Below are 17,719 nucleotides of genomic sequence, written 5' to 3'. Positions count from 1 at the left end.
GAAAGAAAAGATGGCACTGCCTGAACATACATTGTAAGTGAATCATAGATTATATTACAATGATAGTGAGAGAAGAGAAACTGAGATGGGGAGGGGAGGGGGTTGATGCATTACCAGATTGATAAGAAAGCGGCAAATAGGCAAAAAATTATGACTGGTAATACATTAAGTAAAAAATCGAAGTATATGTTATATCCTTATGTGTCCGTTTTGAAGTGTCTAGTCATTTTAATTTCTAAAGGCCTTACATTCCTAGGGCCCTATTTACTATGGGTGTCTCTAGCGTTATCGCGTGCTAATGCTAGAGACACCCATAGGAATATATGGGTCCCTCCTCTCTGCACCCTTCTCCACCACCGCCAATTCCAGGCTCCGCCCTTTCTGCCTCGCCTCACCCCATGCTTGGAATAAACTCCCTGAGCCCATATGCCAGCCCCCCCCCCCCCCCCCCCGCCCATCTTCAAATCCTTGCTCAAAGCCCACCTCTTCAATTTCGCCTTCGGCACCTAACCATTATACCTCTATTCAGGAAATCTAGACTGCCCCAATTTGATTGACTGCACATTTTGTCCATTAGATTGTAAACTCCTTTGAGCAGGGACTGTCCTTCTTTGTTAAACTGTACAGCGCTGCGTAACCCTAGTAGCGCTTTAGAAATGTTAAGTAATGTTGTAGTATTGGTGTCTCTAGCATTAATGTACACTAATTTTTAGCGTGCACTAAAACGTTAGTGCACCTACAGCATGGCTTAGTAAACAGTGCCTCTAGATGTTTAGAAATCTGTTCTAGCAATTCAGAACAATTTCTCTGACCTATAGGCAGATAAAGACCATAGGATCTATCCAGTCTGCCCATCCATGCATCCCGAAGAATAGAGTGTGAGCTCCTGAAAGCTAGTGAAGAATTTGGTCCAATACAAAAAAAAATCTCCTTATATTTTATTGACTTTTATTTATATGAGTCAGATATAGTATTACAGTGATCACCACTGTGTAGGTTGTGTATTGGGGAAAATGAGAAGAGCAGGCATTTGAACTAATACACAGCTGGACAGCAAAGTCCTCTACCTCACCTTCATTGTTCTCCAGGATGTTGGGTGCAAATCCCCCCTCATCACCAACGTTTGTGGCATCCTTTCCATACTTGGTTTTGATGACGCCCTTCAGGTTGTGATAGACTTCGGCTCCAATCCGCATGGCCTCCGCGAAGGAACTGGCCCCCACAGGCAAGATCATGAACTCCTGCATGGCTAACTTGTTTCCAGCATGTGAGCCACCATTGATCACGTTAAAAGCCTGGGGGGGGGGAGGGCAGGTGAAGAGAGGAAAAGGAATACAGAGGTTGGTTGATAGAGTAAGGGAATGGTGTAGAATTTGTGGGAAGTACGGGAGCAAGGGAACACAGTAGTTTGCTCTTTCGTATAGGAATGCAATAAGGAACTCATAGGCTTCTATTTTGTAATCTACCTAGTTTTTTTGTGGGCATAGAATGGAATATAATTCATGAATTAAATTAAAATTAAGGGTCCTGTTTACTGAGGCACGCTAGCATTTTTAGCGTGTGCTAATGCTAGAGACGTCCATATGTTCCTATGTCTCTAGCACAAGCACGCACTAAAAACGATAGTGCACCTACAGCGTGGCCTAGTAAACAGGGCCCGAAGTAAGAGCAGTACAGTTCTTTAGCTCATGAAAAGGAAAGCAAGTGTCTCCTGTTGAAGTGGGTTGGGGAGTGGAACACAGAAACGCAATAAAGCACTCACGGGAACAGGCAGGATAAGTTCTTTGTTGCCAGCAAGGTCAGCGATGTGGCGATATAGGGGCACACCCTTCTCAGCAGCACCAGCTTTACAGACCGCCAGAGACACCCCCAGGATGGCATTGGCTCCAAACTTAGCTATTGAGAGAGACAGAGAGGAAGAAATTTACATCAGTTCTGTGTGTGTGGCCCCAGTTGAGTCACATACTTCCCTAGGTTTCAGTTCTAATCCTCTGCTCTGCCACTGACTCTGGGCTTTATTTACTAAAACGTGCCACCATATTATGTTTATTAAAAACTTGACATAGCACTCTTCCACAAAATCAGCAATAGCTGATTATTAGTAAATTGATTCCATTGCAATGGCATAGCATGCGTTAATACATATTGGTGTTTGCTAAAACCTTTTGGTAAATCTAGCCCAGTGCTTCTCAGTCCTCTCCTGGAGGCACATCTTGCCAGTCAGATTTTATGCATGCGATAAATTTCTATATGGTTGGAGGCCCGTTGTATGCAAATCTATCTCATGCATTTTACTGTGGTAATCCTAAAAACTCCACCAGCTAGGTGTGCCTCCAGGGGAGGGATGAGAAGCACTGACTAACCCTCTGCAAGACTTTTATCTTCCTGCCAGTGGCATAGCCAGACCCAGATTTTGAATGGGCCCAGAGTGAACTTAGATGGGCCCTTCCATGCCACGCCCCCCAGAGATACAAACAAGTATATAGTTTTTTTTTTTTCACCTACGCCATCAACATCGCTCTTCCTCTCTGGCATCTGCCTGTCTGTCGCTGAACCACATCCCTCCCTGGTGTACCTTACCGGCGTGCCCTTCGTCTGTAGTGATTCATTATTGCTGCCTGCGCCGGCTCTGCAGGCTTCCATTGGCCGGGTCCCGCCCTCGCTGATGTAATTTCCTGTTTCCTGTCTGGCAGGACCCGACCGATGGAAGTCTGCGGGGCCAGCGTAAGCAGCAATAATGCATCACTGCAGGCACTAGGGATGCCTATAAGGTACACCGGGGAGGGACGGGGTTTAGCAAGGGGTGAGCAGATGCCGGGATGCCACAGAGGAGGAGAGATTTTGATGTGGGGTGCTACCAATGGGTGGGCCTGAGCCAGGAACGGGTGGGCAGGCGTACCCGTAGCTACATCACTGCTTCCTGTACCTTGGCTTGTGCTATTATGGACTTACATTTATTCTCGGTTCCATCCAGATCGAGCATCACTTTATCAATCTTCTCCTGTTCTACCACACTCAGTTTCTACAAAAAAAATAACCAGAGTTGGAGAGATTAACAAGAAGAGGCTTATGGTCATTCCCAGAACTCCCCAAACTCAGCACACATTTTTTTTCTAAAGAGCTGTCTCTCCGTAGTCTTGTGGCGTTACTCTTTAGACGCCTGTCTAGCTTGAATGCACTGGCACAGTGCTAGAGTACTAGCACCACACTGATCAGGGCAAGGCACTAGTAGGACTTCTTTTTGTTGAAAACACCCTCTACCCAGGATATCAGGGCATGGAATGATCATCAAGCCAGCCCTCTCAATAGCTGAAGATAGTTCTCCAGTGCTAAACCAGTTCTTCGCCCCAACTACATTCAAAACAATCCCAACGACAGGTATAAAACGTTGGGTTCTGAGTTAGGAGTGACCACCCAAGAAAAAGATCTTGGACTTATTATGGATAATTTGTTGAAAGTTTCAGCCCAGTATGCTACGGCTGCTAAGAAAGTGAATAGAATGTTAGGGATTACCCAAAAAGGGATGGAGAGCAGAAGTGAGAGTATCATTATCCTTCTGTATAGGTCCCTAGTGCATGAGATAACGCAACTAGAAAAGGTTCAAAAAAAGGGCAACAAAATAATAAAGGTGATAGAACGCTTCCCTTGTGAAGAGAAGAGATTATGTTAGATGTTTATAAAATTACTAGCCGTTGAGCCCGTAAAAACGGGCTAGTAAAGGAAGGGGGGGGTTGAAAGGCCCCCCTGGATAGGTCGCCGCCGCCCCTCCCCCCAGAGTCCCCTCCACCACCCCTCCACCCGGGCCGGGTACCTGGCTTCACTATTCAAACCGCCGGAACGCAGCACACAGCTCATCTGAGCTGCCGTCGGCCTTCCTTCTTCTCTGCGTGTGTTCCGCCCTCATGTGACGTAACGTTGGCGAGGGCGGGACACAGGCAGGTAAGGAAGGCCGACGGCAGCTCAGATGAGCTGTGTGCTGCATTCCGGCGGTTTGAATAGTGAAGCCAGGTACCCGGCCCGGGTGGAGGGTGGGTGGCGGCGGCGACAACCCTGGGGGGGGAGTGGTGGCGACGGCGGTTCCCTCACTCGCAGGTGCACGGGTTCCCTTTCTGTCACGCCTCCGTCATCACGTATTGACGCGGGGGCGGGACAGAGAGGGTCTCTACTGCGCATTTGCGAGTGAGTACGCCTCTTGCCATTTATATGTTTGATGAGTGGTGTGGAAGGATAAATAGGGAAGAGTTAGTTGTTTAACCCATCAAACACGAAAATAAGAGGACACTCCATGAAACAATGACCAGCAGATCAAAATCAAATTTTAGAAATTTTTTTATGCAGTGCATAATTATGCTGTAGAATCTGTTGACTGGGGATTTATCAAGGTGACCAACATAGCAGGTTTCAAAAGAGGATTGGACAAGATCCTGGAGGAAACGTTCATAAAAAAATTATTAGCCAGGTAGACTTAGGAGAGCCATTGTTCGTCCCTGGCCAGGAGCTATGAGAAAGATCTACTTTTTGAGATCTGACAGGTACTTGTGACCTGGACTGGCCACTATTGGAGACAGGATGCTGAGCTTGGTAGACCTTACTCTGACTCAGCATGGCTTTTCTTAACGACAGTGTAGTTGGCTGAAGGAGGGTGAGGGGCTCTTTGATACAGTGTATGACATAGATGAAATGGGCAGGGCAGGGTCATGCTGACAATACATCAGATACTGGAAACCTTTTCAATCAGCGCAGGTGCAATGGTCTTGTTGATGTGTTCAACAGCATGCAACACGCCTGTAAGAGGAAAGAGAGTAGACAAGTCAGCGAGACCCAGATACTAATCCTTTCCCCTCCTCCAGCAGCCACACTTGATTAAATGCTGAAGTCTCTTTGGCTCTTACCTTTTCCCAAGTACCTGGACTTGTCTCCATCACGAAGTTCTAGAGCCTCATAGATGCCAGTAGAGGCACCGCTGGGAACGGCTGCACGAAATCGGCCTAGAAGTAAAGATCTCACAATCAATGATGGTGCCCAGCTGTAAAATTCCAAACCCTGACACCCCATAAATTCATTTCTCTTCTCTGACCACCAACTAGAGCATGCTTCCCAACCCTGTCATGGAGTCACATAGCCAGTTGGGTTTTCAGGATTACCTGAGCAAATATACATGAGACAAGATTGCATAATATGTCTCTATATACAAATTTATCTACAGCATATTTATTATGAACATCCTGAAAGTCCAGAGGGCTATGTGTGTCTCCAGGATAGGGTTGGAAAACTAGAGGTCATCCATAAGGATAAGTATCACCTGCATTTGGTCCTAACTGAGAGAATGTAATAACATAAGAATAGCCATACTGGGTCAGACCAATGGCCCATCTGGCCCAGTATCCTGCTTCCAGGAGCAGTCAATCCAGGTCACAAGTACCAAGTAGTAGCACCATTCAATGCTACCAATCCCAGGGCAAGCAGTGGCTTCTCCCATGTCTATCTCAATAACAGACTATGGACTTTTCCTCCCTAGTAACTTGTCCAAACCTTTTTTTAAACCCAGATACACTAACCAGCAATGAATTCCAGAGCTTAATTATTCTTTGAGTGAAACAAATATTTCCTCCTATTTGTATTTCCAGTATTTCCATTCAGTGTCCCCTGGTCTTTGTACTTTTTGAACGAGTGAGAAATCAATTAGTACATAAGTACATAAGTACATAAGTAGTGCCATACTGGGAAAGACCAAAGGTCCATCTAGCCCAGCATCCTGTCACCGACAGTGGCCAATCCAGGTCAAGGGCACCTGGCACGCTCCCCAAACGTAAAAACATTCCAGACAAGTTATACCTAAAAATGCGGAATTTTTCCAAGTCCATTTAATAGCAGTCTATGGATTTGTCCTTTAGGAATCTATCTAACCCCTTTTTAAACTCCGTCAAGCTAACCGCCCGTACCACGTTCTCCGGCAACGAATTCCAGAGTCTAATTACACGTTGGGTGAAGAAAAATTTTCTCCGATTCGTTTTAAATTTACCACACTGTAGCTTCAACTCATGCCCTCTAGTCCTAGTATTTTTGGATAGCGTGAACAGTCGCTTCACATCCACCCGATCCATTCCACTCATTATTTTATACACTTCTATCATATCTCCCCTCAGCCGTCTCTTCTCCAAGCTGAAAAGCCCTAGCCTTCTCAGCCTCTCTTCATAGGAAAGTTGTCCCATCCCCACTATCATTTTCGTCGCCCTTCGCTGTACCTTTTCCAATTCTACTATATCTTTTTTGAGATACGGAGACCAGTACTGAACACAATACTCCAGGTGCGGTCGCACCATGGAGCGATACAACGGCATTATAACATCCGCACACCTGGACTCCATACCCTTCCTAATAACACCCAACATTCTATTCGCTTTCCTAGCCGCAGCAGCACACTGAGCAGAAGGTTTCAGCGTATCATCGACGACGACACCCAGATCCCTTTCTTGATCCGTAACTCCTAACGCGGAACCTCCACCCGCTCCACACCACTCAGGATTTTGTAGACCTCAATCATATCTCCCCTCAGCCGTCTCCTTTCCAAGCTGAGGAACCCTAACCTTTTTTGCTTTTTCTCATATGGGAACAGTTCTATCCCCTCCTATCATTTTGGTTGAACCTTTTCTAATTCTGCTTTATCTTTTTTGAGATATGGCGACCAGAACACTATACTCAAGGTGAGGTCGCACCATTGAGCATTATAATATTTTTAGTCTTGTTTTGCATCCCTCTCCTAATAATCCCTAGCATCCTGTTTGCTTATTTGGCCGCCACCACACACTGAGCAGAAGATTTCAGCATATTGTCTACAATGACACCTAGGTATTTTTCTTGAGTGCTGACTCCTTAAGTGGACCCTAGCATTAGATAACTATGATTCGGATTATTCTTCCCAATGTGCATCACTTTGCAATTGTCTACATTAAATTTCATCTGCCATTTGGATGCCCAGTCTTCCAGTTTCCTAAGGTCTTTCTGCAATTTTTCACAATCTGCATGCCTTTTTTTTTAATCAATGCTTTGCATCTAGCTTGACAGTGCTTATGTTGCTTCTTATTATCTTCATTCGGATCCCTTTTTCCATTTTTTGAAGGATGTTCTTTCGGCTCTAATAGCCTCTTTCACCTCACAGATATGACACCTACAATCTCCCAGAGGGGAAATCCAAGTTGTTCATAGTGACACCTGGTGATCACTTGGGGAACAGCATTGGAATGGTCCCAAAGACGGGGGAAGGTCACCCTCCCCTCCGAGTTCCAGGCCCCCCTCCTCCCTTCCTCCGAGTTCCAGGGCCGTCCATCCGTCTGTCCGTCCCTCCCTCCCTCCGAGTTCCAGGGCCCCCCCGCCCCGCAATTCCTCCGTCCGTCCAAATTTTAAAAGCTATCTTCTTACCTCGTCGGGGTGTTACGGCGGCGGCAGCTGCACGCAGTGAAAAGTGTTACAGGCTCGTGCTTCAGCCTTCCCTCGTCTGTCTCTCAGTTCTGGTCCCGCCCTTGCGGAAACAGGAAATGAGGGCGGGACCAGAGCTGAGGGACAGATGAGGGAAGGCTGAAGCGCGAGCCTGCACGCTTTTCACTGTGTGCAGCTGCCGCCGTAACACCCCGACGAGGTAAGAAGATGGCTTTTAAAATTTGGATGGATGGAGAGATGAAGGGGAGGGGGGGGCCCTGGAACTCGGAGGGGGGGGGAATGCACCACCTGTAAAAATAAAATTCAGCACCCCCAATCATTTAAAAAAGTCGGCTCCTATGATACCCATAATGAATATGCATGAGATAGATTTACACCCCCTACCTCCATTGTATGCAAAGCTATCGCTTGCATATTCATTGAGGGTATCCTGAAAAACTGACTGGTTAGGTGTGTCTCAAGGACTGGGTTGAGAACCATTAGATTATGGCTATCCAGACACACTTCTGGTACTCACCTTTGCCAGTATAGAGATCCACCTCAACTGTGGGGTTACCACGGGAGTCCAGGATCTCCCGGGCATGGATGCGATGGATAGACATAGTGCCTGCAGGGAGAAAGTAACATAGTAACATAGTAGATGACAGCAGAAAAAAGACCTGTATGGTCCATCCAGTCTGCCCAACAAGATAAACTCATATGTGCTACTTTATATGTATACCTGACCTTGATTTGTATCTGCCATTTTCAGGGCACAGACCATAGAAGTCTGCCCAGCTCTAGCCCCGCCTCCCAACCACTAGCCCCGCCGCCACCCAATCTCTGCTAAGCTTCTGAGGATCCATTCCTTCTGAACAGGATTCCTTTATGTTTATCCCACGCATTTTTTAATTCCGTTACCGTTTTCATCTCCACCACCTCCCATGGGAGGGCATTCCAAGCATCCACCAACTCTCTCCATGAAAAAATACTTCCTGAAAGAGCACAGATTATCAGCAGAACGCTACGAGGAGAAGCAGCTGCTGTGCCTATGACTCCACTCAAAAACTCTGAACTAATATGTGATGTGCTATCACACCAGTGACAATTACCCCAAAGTTATGAATCAGGCACAAAAATCAGAGCTTTCTCAAAGGAAAGGATGCTCTTGAGCAAGAGGTCACAGTATGAGGCTGCAAAATGGATGAGGAACTTGAGGACTAACACTAGAACATAATTTCTTCATGGAAAGAGTGATGGATACATGGAATGACCTCGGAGGGGAGACAGTGGCAGCAAAAAGAGTAACAGAATTCAAGAAAACCTAAGATAAGCAAAGAAGATGCATAGTTGCAAAAAAGTGAGGGGAAAACTGAGATGTAATGTGGTCTGTGAAATTGCACCAGGACACAAATTGGGCAGACTAGGTGGGCCTTACTGTTCTTATCTATGTAACATAGTAACATAGTAGATGACGGCAGAAAAAGACCTGCACAGTCCATCTAGTCTGCCCAACAAGATAAACTCACATGTGCTACTTTTTGTGTATACCTTACCTTGATTTGTATCTGTCCTTTTCAGGGCACAGACTGTGTAAGTCTGCCCAGCACTATCCCCGCCTCCCAACCACCAGCCCCGCCTCCCACCACCAGCCCCGCCTCCCACCACCAGCCCTGCCTCCCACCACCGGCTCCGTTCTTATCTATGGTCAGATTCTGTCTATATTTCAACCTCAGTAATCCGGGATGACCACACTGAATCAACTTTCACATTGTCCACAATGTTGCAGGCCTGTGACTATTTTACTAGTACATTTTGCACCCTCAAAGTAGACACAAAGATCTACAGCACCTACTTTTTTGAGGATTCTCTTCCCAAGCCAAAACTATATGGATGATTTCCCCCTAACCTAACTTTGGCCTGTGAACAACACAATATATGTGTGCTGTGGATTAATCCACATATTTTTTTTTTTATCAGTGCACAGGGTGGACAATTTTCAAATAACCCATTTCCATGTTTTTATTTATATTTTCATTTTTTTTTAAATGTCTTACTCTTAAAAAACTTAAAGCAATTTATAATTTTACGTACTAGAGGAGTGTGGTAGCCGTGTTAGTCCAAATCTTAAGGTTATCAATAGAAATCAAACAAAATAAAACATGGACAAGAAAATAAGATGATACCTTTTTTATTGGACATAACTTAATACATTTCTTGATTAGCTTTCGAAGGTTGCCGATCTGACGAAGAAGGGCAACCTTCGAAAGCTAATCAAGAAATGTATTAAGTTATGTCCAATAAAAAAGGTATCATCTTATTTTCTTTTCCTTTTTTTATTTTGTTTGATTTCTATTGATAATTTTACGTAGAAAAGTTACAGTGTAATGTAAACTAAATGGGAAAATACAATGAAGGGCAAATAAAATAAATAATACAAAATAATATAAATATTATCCCTCCCCCCACCCCCAAGTTCTACTTTTTCACTCTTCAATACTACAGTTGACATGACAGATTCTTTATATTCCCATAGCAATGGCTTTAACAACTGTCCTCCTGGAGGATAAATTTTCTAACATATCACCAGTGGTGTAGCCATTCAAGATGCGTATGTTGCGTATGCACCCCCTGTCAGTCGATTACTATTAATGGTGCCACTCTGCATTTCTCTCCCTTCTCCCTCCTGCCCTCCACACACAGTTTGGTATTTTTCCCTTCCCAGCCCTGCAAATCTTTCACAGTTCCCTCCCTCTTTCTGCTCCCTCCGTGAATTAAAATCACCTCCGGTCTTTGTTGGGGGCAGCACCAGCGGCACTCATAGGCTGCTTGTGGCCTGCACCAGGGCTTTCTCTCTGAATCGTCCCATCCCTTCTGACGCAACTTCCTGTTTTCTGTAGGTTGGGACGGTTCAGAGAGAAAGCCCCGGTGCAGGCGGCAGGTAGCCTATGAGTAGCACTGCCGCTGCCTGGCAAATACTGGAGGCGATATTAAGGTAGGGGGAAGTGGGGGGAGCAAGGAAATTGTAAGAGCTTTGTGGGCCGGGCTAGAGACGCATCCCTTGTTGAAAATTCCTGGCTACGCCACTGTAGGTCACCTAGGTAGAAAGTCAAAAAGTAGGTGCTTGTATGTCTTTACAAAATACCTGTACACATTTACACTACTTGGAAATAATAGGTGCGATTGTACGCCCATAAGTACAAGTGTATTTTACAACTACATAAGACTTTATCAGCCCACTCATATTCTGCCGAAACTCCTCTCCTAAACATACCTACACACAGGCTACATAAAAGTATAAACCTTCTGGTCACCCAGCTTGTACCATTATGTGGCTACACTCAGGGGGTAATTTTATTAAAGCTCTTTTCCACAGGTAAAACAGGATTTACCTGTGGAAGAAAAAAATTTGTAAAATTACATCATACCAGACCATAAGTAGCTCCATTATCTAATAAAAATAGAAACAAGCAGCTCTGAGATGCACTGGAAGAATAGCCAAGACTGGCCCAGTCCTCATCATGACAACCAAGTAGTTTGGTGATCCTTGAAGGGAGCTGCAGAGAGAACTAGAGGAGAATTTGTACCAGCCAGCGTGACATCAGCTGTCCATGATATATTCATGCGTTACATGGAGTGGGGGAGCTCTGATGATGAGTAGTGGGGTGGATGGATTTTCAAGATCTGTATAAATGCTAAGGGGTCCTTTTACAAAGCTGAAGTAGAACATAGCCTTAGCAGACCCTTACGCGAGTTTTCTCACATGCTAAGGCCGTTTTTACCGCAGCAAGAAAATGTCCGATTTTTTAATGGCCGTATGCTAATGTTTCCATACAAAACTGAAGCTATTTGTGTTCTAACTGTTCCCTTATATAGAGAGGAATGTCTTTTCACAAAAATAGAAGTGAAAATGAACATAAAAGTAATAGCAAGGAGGAAAAAGACCTCGAGGGCCATGTTTACTAAGCCGCGCTAGAGGTGCATTAGTGTTTACTAAGGTGCGCTATGTTTTTAGCATGTGCACAAAATTAGCACACGCTTAGTGCCTACGCAGTAAGCGTGTGCTAATTTTGTGCACATGCTAAAAACATAGCGCACCTTAGTAAACAGAGTCCCAAATGTCCTAATAGTGGCAAGAAGCAGAATTTCTTAGTGCTTACATTAGTTGGACTCCATTTTTATTTATTTGTATTTTGCTCACACCTTTTTCAGTAGTAGCTCAAGGTAAGTTATATTCAGGTACTCTGGATATTTCTCTGTCCCAGGAGGGCTCACAATCTAAGTTTGTACCTGAGGCAATAGAGGGTTAAGTGACTTGCCCTAGATCACAGGGAGCAGCAGCCGCCAGCGGGATTTGAATTGGACACCTCTGGATTGCAAGACCAGTGCTCTAACCACTAGGCCACTCCTCCATTGCTTGGAGTAGCCATTTTTCTCATTGGTCTTAAAAAAACCGCCTTCTTTTTTGTTAAATGTGTTTTATCTTCATCTTATTGTACACTTTATTTCACACTTCAGTTTCAATACCAACAATAATCTTCTGAATTATCACCACAGTTTCAAAATATCATATAAAAAGTGCTTTTTTTTAAGGGTACTTGAACATAGCACTTAGCTTTGAATATGATTCCCAACAGGGCTCTCCCTTTCACTTTACTTTAAAGCTTCCTCAGGAGACTAAGTGCCGAACACCCCACAAAACTTAATTTTCATGACGCTAGACTTCTAACATGGCGCTCTGCCTGAGTGGATGGTGTTAAGGGGACAGTTAGAACACGAATAGCTTCAAGCTTTGTATGGAAACTTTAAGTGCAATTTTGCTGAAGGTTGCCTTGTTTATAAAAAGTCCCTCCCTCCCTCCCTCCCTCCGAGTTTCAGGGTCCTCCTTCCCTCCCTCAGAGTGTTCTTCCCGCTGCGCTACGGGCGCCTGATGAGCCGGCGGCGGGTGTGGCTCCTGATCACCGCGGCCTAGCTGCTGCCGCCCCCCAGGGGTGTGGCCACAATGCCTACGGTGACATCAGCCTGTGCTACGGAGCCTAGCAGACCAATTCCGAAGAAGTCATGGACACAGGCAGCAGACGCATAGAACGTTGAAGGTGAGAATTATTATATAGGATGTGCTAATGCTACCATTAGTGCAGGGTCATTATCAAAAAATTTATTTAATTTATTTTTATTTATTTATTGCATTTGTACCCCCACATTATCCCACCTTTTTGCAGGCTCAATGTGGCTTACAGAGTAAGGTTATGTTAAAGTCAATACATGATTTAAGTACAGTTGATCACAGACTGAAGTGAAAGAGGATTTAGATGTTAGGTAGGTTGGGTGAGAGGTGTTTTTGGTGTGCTTGGGTAGTTTAAGGGATGATTTGTATCATTGAGGTTGACTTTTGTAAGCTTTGTTGAAGAGGTGTGTTTTCAAAGTTGTGCGGAAGCTGGTTAGATTGTTCATGGTTTTCAGGGTCTTGGGTAACACATTCCAAAACTGTGTACTTTTGTACGCAAAGGTTGTGGCATAAGCCTGTTTGTATTTCACTCCTTTACAGCTGGGGAAATTCAGATTGAGGAATTTGTGGGCCGATCTTTTGGCGTTTCTGGGCGATAGGTCCACTAGGTTTAGCATATAGAGTGGGGCATCTGCGTGAATGATTTTGTGTACTGTTGTGCAGATCTTGAACTCAATTTGTTCCTTGAGCGGGAGCCAATGAAGTTTCTCTCTTAGGGGCTTCACACTTTCATATTTAGGTTTACCAAAGATGAGTCTGGCTGTGGTGTTCTGGGCTGTTTGGAGTTTTTTAATGGTCTGTTCTTTGCAGCCTGCGTACAGAGCGTTACAGTAGTCTAAGTGGCTTATTACTAATGACTGTACTAGGTTGTACCTGAGCCCTTACTGCCACCTATTTTGTCGGTAGTAAATGCTAATACTGTGCTAATTGATGCATGGCAATGTAGATGCACTAAGGGCCCCTTTTACAAAGGCGCGCTAGGCTTTACGCATGTGCGGCATGCGCCAAAACGAGACTACCGCCAGGCTAGCACACCTCCTGGCTGTAATTTCGGATTTGGAACACGCCCATAATGCCTGGACAAATTATGTTTTTTTAAAAATTTCCTACCACGGCTGGCGTTTCCGGCATTAACCAGCAGTTGGCGCGCGCTGACCGGTCACTGCACATGTAGCGCATGAGCCCTTACCGCTAGATCAGTGGGCGGTGGTAAGGTCTCAGGCCAAAATTGGACACGCGCTGAAACAATCTGAACATTTTTTTAGAATGGTGGTTGTGTGCACACATTTTAGAATTTACCGTGGGACGCCTGTGCAGTATGCACACGCTAGTGCTTACCAGTGGCGTACTGAGGGCGGGGCGGTGGGGGTGGTCCGCCCCGGGTGCACGCCGCTGGAGGGGTGCAGAAAGCAGCCACACGGCTGTCGGCTCCGCTGGTTCCCTGCTCCCTCTGCTCCAGAACAGGTTACTTCCTGTTCCGGGGCAGAGGGAGCAGGGACCCAGTGGAACCGACAGCTGCACGGCTGCTCCCAGCAGGCAAGAATGCACCCGGAGGGGGTGGCTTGGGTGATGCGCCGGGGGGTTGCTGTGCTGCACTCGGGGACGGCGGATGCCACTGCACCCGGTGGGGGAGGGTGTGCAGCGGCGATCCGCCCCAGGTGGCAGCCGACCAAGGATCGTCACTGGTGCTTACTGAAGTTTAGTAAAAGGAGCCCTAAGTTAATCCCCCAAGAATTAAAATGCAGAACAGACATGGGAGAGGGGAGGTATTCTTGATGGAGAAACTCACAGCTGTCGTTCACCACGGTTTAAATCCTTATTCAGCAACAGTTCAAAATCCCCAGGAGCAGGTCTTTTGATCGAAGCGCTGTATTCCATATGAGCGTCAGGTGCAAGAACTCGTTAGCCAGCGCTGAGCCCTGCTAACGCAGCATAAGCACTCGCTCATTTCCCCTATTTTCGTTTATGAGTAGTTGTTGTTTGGGACTTCAGTGAGGTTTTTTTTTTTTTTTGCTTAATGCCTCATATGAAGTAATTCTAGAAGTTACCTATGTATATTATTTTTTTGGTTCAAAAACAATTATTTCAATGTGAAATATATTTATAATAAAAGATTTAAATAAAGAATTAATGAATAATTTAGAGGTTTTGGTCACTGGAGGGAAATGATTGATTATATGCAGTAGGCTCAGGGGTTTGGAATAGCTTTGCTCTATAGGAGACCAGATATCCTTGCCACGGACGGACATCTGATGCCTCCAGGTCCTTTTTCCTCTTTTTGAGTGATATGTCATAGTGTTCTTTGTTCTGGTGGAGCAAGATTTATTGCATTATTTTGGTGCGTCATTCCCCCCCCCCCCTTTTTTTCTGAAATGATAGATATGGCAGATTTGAATAGTTTAATCGGGGGATTCACTGAGGGTGTGGCAGCTTGAAATATGTCAGATAGACAACATATATAGAAGGACCTTTTACTAAAGGGTTGGCATATGGCAACAGACTTGTCACGTGCCAATCCAGAACTAAATAAAGCCCAGGGGCATAGGCAGACCTTGGTGGGAGGGGGGTCCAGAGCTTGAGGTGGGGGGCACAGTTTAGCCCACCTCCCCCAGGTGCCGACCCCCCGCCACTTTCGACCCCCCTGCTGCCGCCAAACCCCCGCCACTTTCAACCCCCTCTTCCCGCCGCCGACCCTCCCCCATTGCCGCCGCCAGGTACCTTTGCTGGCGGCGGTCTCCAAACTCCGCCAGCCAAAGTCTTCTTCAGCGCCGGTCACCGGCGCCTTCGCTGATCTGTTTCTGTCAGTCCTGACGTCCTGCTTGCAAGTCCTGCATGGGGGGGGGGCACAGTTTAGCCCGCCTCTCCCAGCCGTCGACCCCCCCGCTACTTTCGACCCCCCATGACACCGCCACCCCCCGCCACTTTCGACCCCCCCTCCCCCACCGCCCCTCCCTCATCGCCGCCGCCAGGTACCTTTGCTGGTGGGGGTCTCCAACCCCCATCAGCTGAAGTCTTCTTCAGCGCCAGTCTCCGGCGCCTTCGCTGATCTGTTCCTGTCAATCCTGACCCCTGACGTGCTGCACGGGGGCTACCTACAGGACGTGCACGCAGGATGTCAGGACCCCGGCGATAGTTCCCACCCCCCCCCAGCGCACACCATTTCCGGCGCTCCCAAAAAAGTTTCTATTTTAGTAGCGCTGGTGTTTACCTGGTGAGTTACCGCTGGGTTAGCGCTGGAGCCCTTACTGTCACCTCAATGGGTGGCGGTAAGTGCTCCCTCCTGAAATGGCCGTGTGGCTAGTGTTTCACTTACTGTGTGGCCAAAACCATGTGTTGATGCTTGTGCAGGACCCTTTTTACCGCAGCTTAGTAAAAGGACCCCAGAGAGAAGTAAGAAAAAAAGCTGGGGTGTGGGGGGGGGGGGGGGGGCAGGGAGGAAAGGAAAGGAATTAAAATGATGAAAAAATATAAAAACACCCAGGGCAAATGACATGATAACAGTTTTGTTATGACATGTTGCAAGCATGTTAAGGTGACAATTTCTAAGCTGTTGCAATTTTGCAATAAGGAAATATTAAGTGGAAAATAAAAGAATTAAAATACAGATCAGAGTTGGAAAGGAAATGATAATGTATCTGGTTTTAAATACCAGCTGTCCTTGTTGTACTACTATCTCAGTCCCCCAGTGTTGAGAGAGTTTACTGCTAATACGAAAATACCAAAGCCCAATAAAGAAATTTGAGAATTATTTCAGCACTTTGATCCCTGAATTAACTGAAATTGCAGTTTCAGTTCACATAGGGCTTAGGGTGTTTCACTTTACCTGATCTTAGTCTGTGCCGACTGGAGGTCCTCTGGCAGGTCTGGAGCAGGGAGCTGGAGACATCCTACACCGGCTTCTCCCTGCCATTTATACCAAATGCCTGCCCACTTGGCAGCTGGCTAGGGATCAGCTATAATTTCCCCTCAGACAGCTCTGGCTGTGACTTGAGCCTGGTTGATTGTAGAAAAAAAAAAAAGTTGGGGTGGGGTGTCAATCCTGGGAATCAGTCCAGGTCCACATTTTTCTCTTAACCTAAAATGTCATTGAGTTCTCTTTCTGGACTCTCTTGCTTCCTATGACAGAACTACCCAGTTCCAGGAGTAAGGCTTTATGACCACTCCTGATTTTGAACTTACATCTCAAAGCTGAAATTATCTGTAGTGTGTGATTGTATCCATTGAAATGTGTACTGCAGGTTCCATAGTCCATCAGGATGGGGTTGTCGGAAATCCAGGACTAAGCTTAAATCTTAAATTTTTGCAGCTCTTTATCTTTTTAAACTTTACAACTTTACAGTGACAATCCTAGGTCGGCTGCCACCCGGGGTGGATCGCCGATGCGCACCCCCCTGGGGGTGCAGCATGACCCCCCCTGGCGAAATGACACTCCCCCCCCCCCCCCCACCGCATCAACACCCCTGGGTGCATCTTTACCTGCGGGGAGCAGCCGCGCGGCTTTCGGCTCTGCTGGCTCCCTGCTCCCTCTGCCCCGGAACAGGAAGTAACCTGTTCCGGGGCAAAGGGAGCAGGGAACCAGCGGAGCCGACAGGCGCGCGGCCTCCCCCCCAGTAACGTGCACCCAGGTTGGACCGCCCCCACCGCCCCGGGCGCCCTTGGTATGCCGCTGCATCATTATTAAAACCTTTTTTCAGTAGTTAATCAAATATTAATACTATTTCACAGATTTGTTTTTCTTTTTTTTTGGGGGGGGGGGGGGGGGAGTTATGAACATGGGCTACTGTTAAGTCAGGTTACTTTACCACAGGCCCCATTTTATGTGATGAGACCCTTGTGGTTTGGATAACTTCCTAAAAAAAAGTTCTTAAGTCATTATTAAGATGGACTTGGGGAAAATCCGCTGCTTATTTCTAGGGTGTATAGTACATAGTGCGTACACATTGAACCTGTGATCAATGGCGCAGCCACAGGTGGGCCTGGGTGGGCCGGGGCCCACCCACTTTGGATTCAGGCCTACCCAAAATTGTTACACACTTGCTGTGGCTGGTGGGAATCTCCAAACTTTGCCAGCTGAAGATTTTCTCTCCTTGGGCAGCCAGAGCTCTTCCAAATGTCAGCCAGTAGTACTTACTTTGAGCTGACGCTGAGACCAGCCCTTCTGCACATGCTCAGTTTTTGCACATGCAAAAGCACTGAGCATGCACGGCCTGAGCAAGTGCTGCCGGCTGCCGTTTGGAAGAGTGCTGGCTGCTCAAGGAGGATGAGGAAATCTTCAGCTGGCAGGGTTTGGGGATC

The 17,719-nt window shown here is 46.4% G+C and overlaps 1 protein-coding gene across 1 annotated transcript in view; it reads right to left on the bottom strand.

Annotated features, from left to right (window-relative positions):
- The window catches only part of ENO3 (enolase 3), a 38,477-nt gene extending 22,124 nt beyond the window's left edge, over nucleotides 1-16,353 (bottom strand). Inside the window, exons 1-7 of the mRNA XM_030187035.1 lie at nucleotides 16,248-16,353; nucleotides 7,955-8,044; nucleotides 4,893-4,988; nucleotides 4,727-4,785; nucleotides 2,953-3,022; nucleotides 1,763-1,896; nucleotides 1,073-1,295 (exon numbers count right to left, since the gene is read on the bottom strand). Coding sequence (XP_030042895.1) covers nucleotides 1,073-1,295; nucleotides 1,763-1,896; nucleotides 2,953-3,022; nucleotides 4,727-4,785; nucleotides 4,893-4,988; nucleotides 7,955-8,039 — 667 coding nt within the window. The 5' untranslated portion in view covers nucleotides 8,040-8,044; nucleotides 16,248-16,353. The remainder of the gene's footprint in view (nucleotides 1-1,072; nucleotides 1,296-1,762; nucleotides 1,897-2,952; nucleotides 3,023-4,726; nucleotides 4,786-4,892; nucleotides 4,989-7,954; nucleotides 8,045-16,247) is intronic.
- Between the last annotated feature and the right edge of the window lie 1,366 nt (nucleotides 16,354-17,719).

Source organism: Microcaecilia unicolor, chromosome 14, assembly GCF_901765095.1.
Source record: "Microcaecilia unicolor chromosome 14, aMicUni1.1, whole genome shotgun sequence".
Lineage (NCBI taxonomy): Eukaryota > Metazoa > Chordata > Amphibia > Gymnophiona > Siphonopidae > Microcaecilia > Microcaecilia unicolor.
Note: the sequence above shows the minus strand (reverse complement) of the source record. Positions and strands in the feature narration are given on the sequence as shown.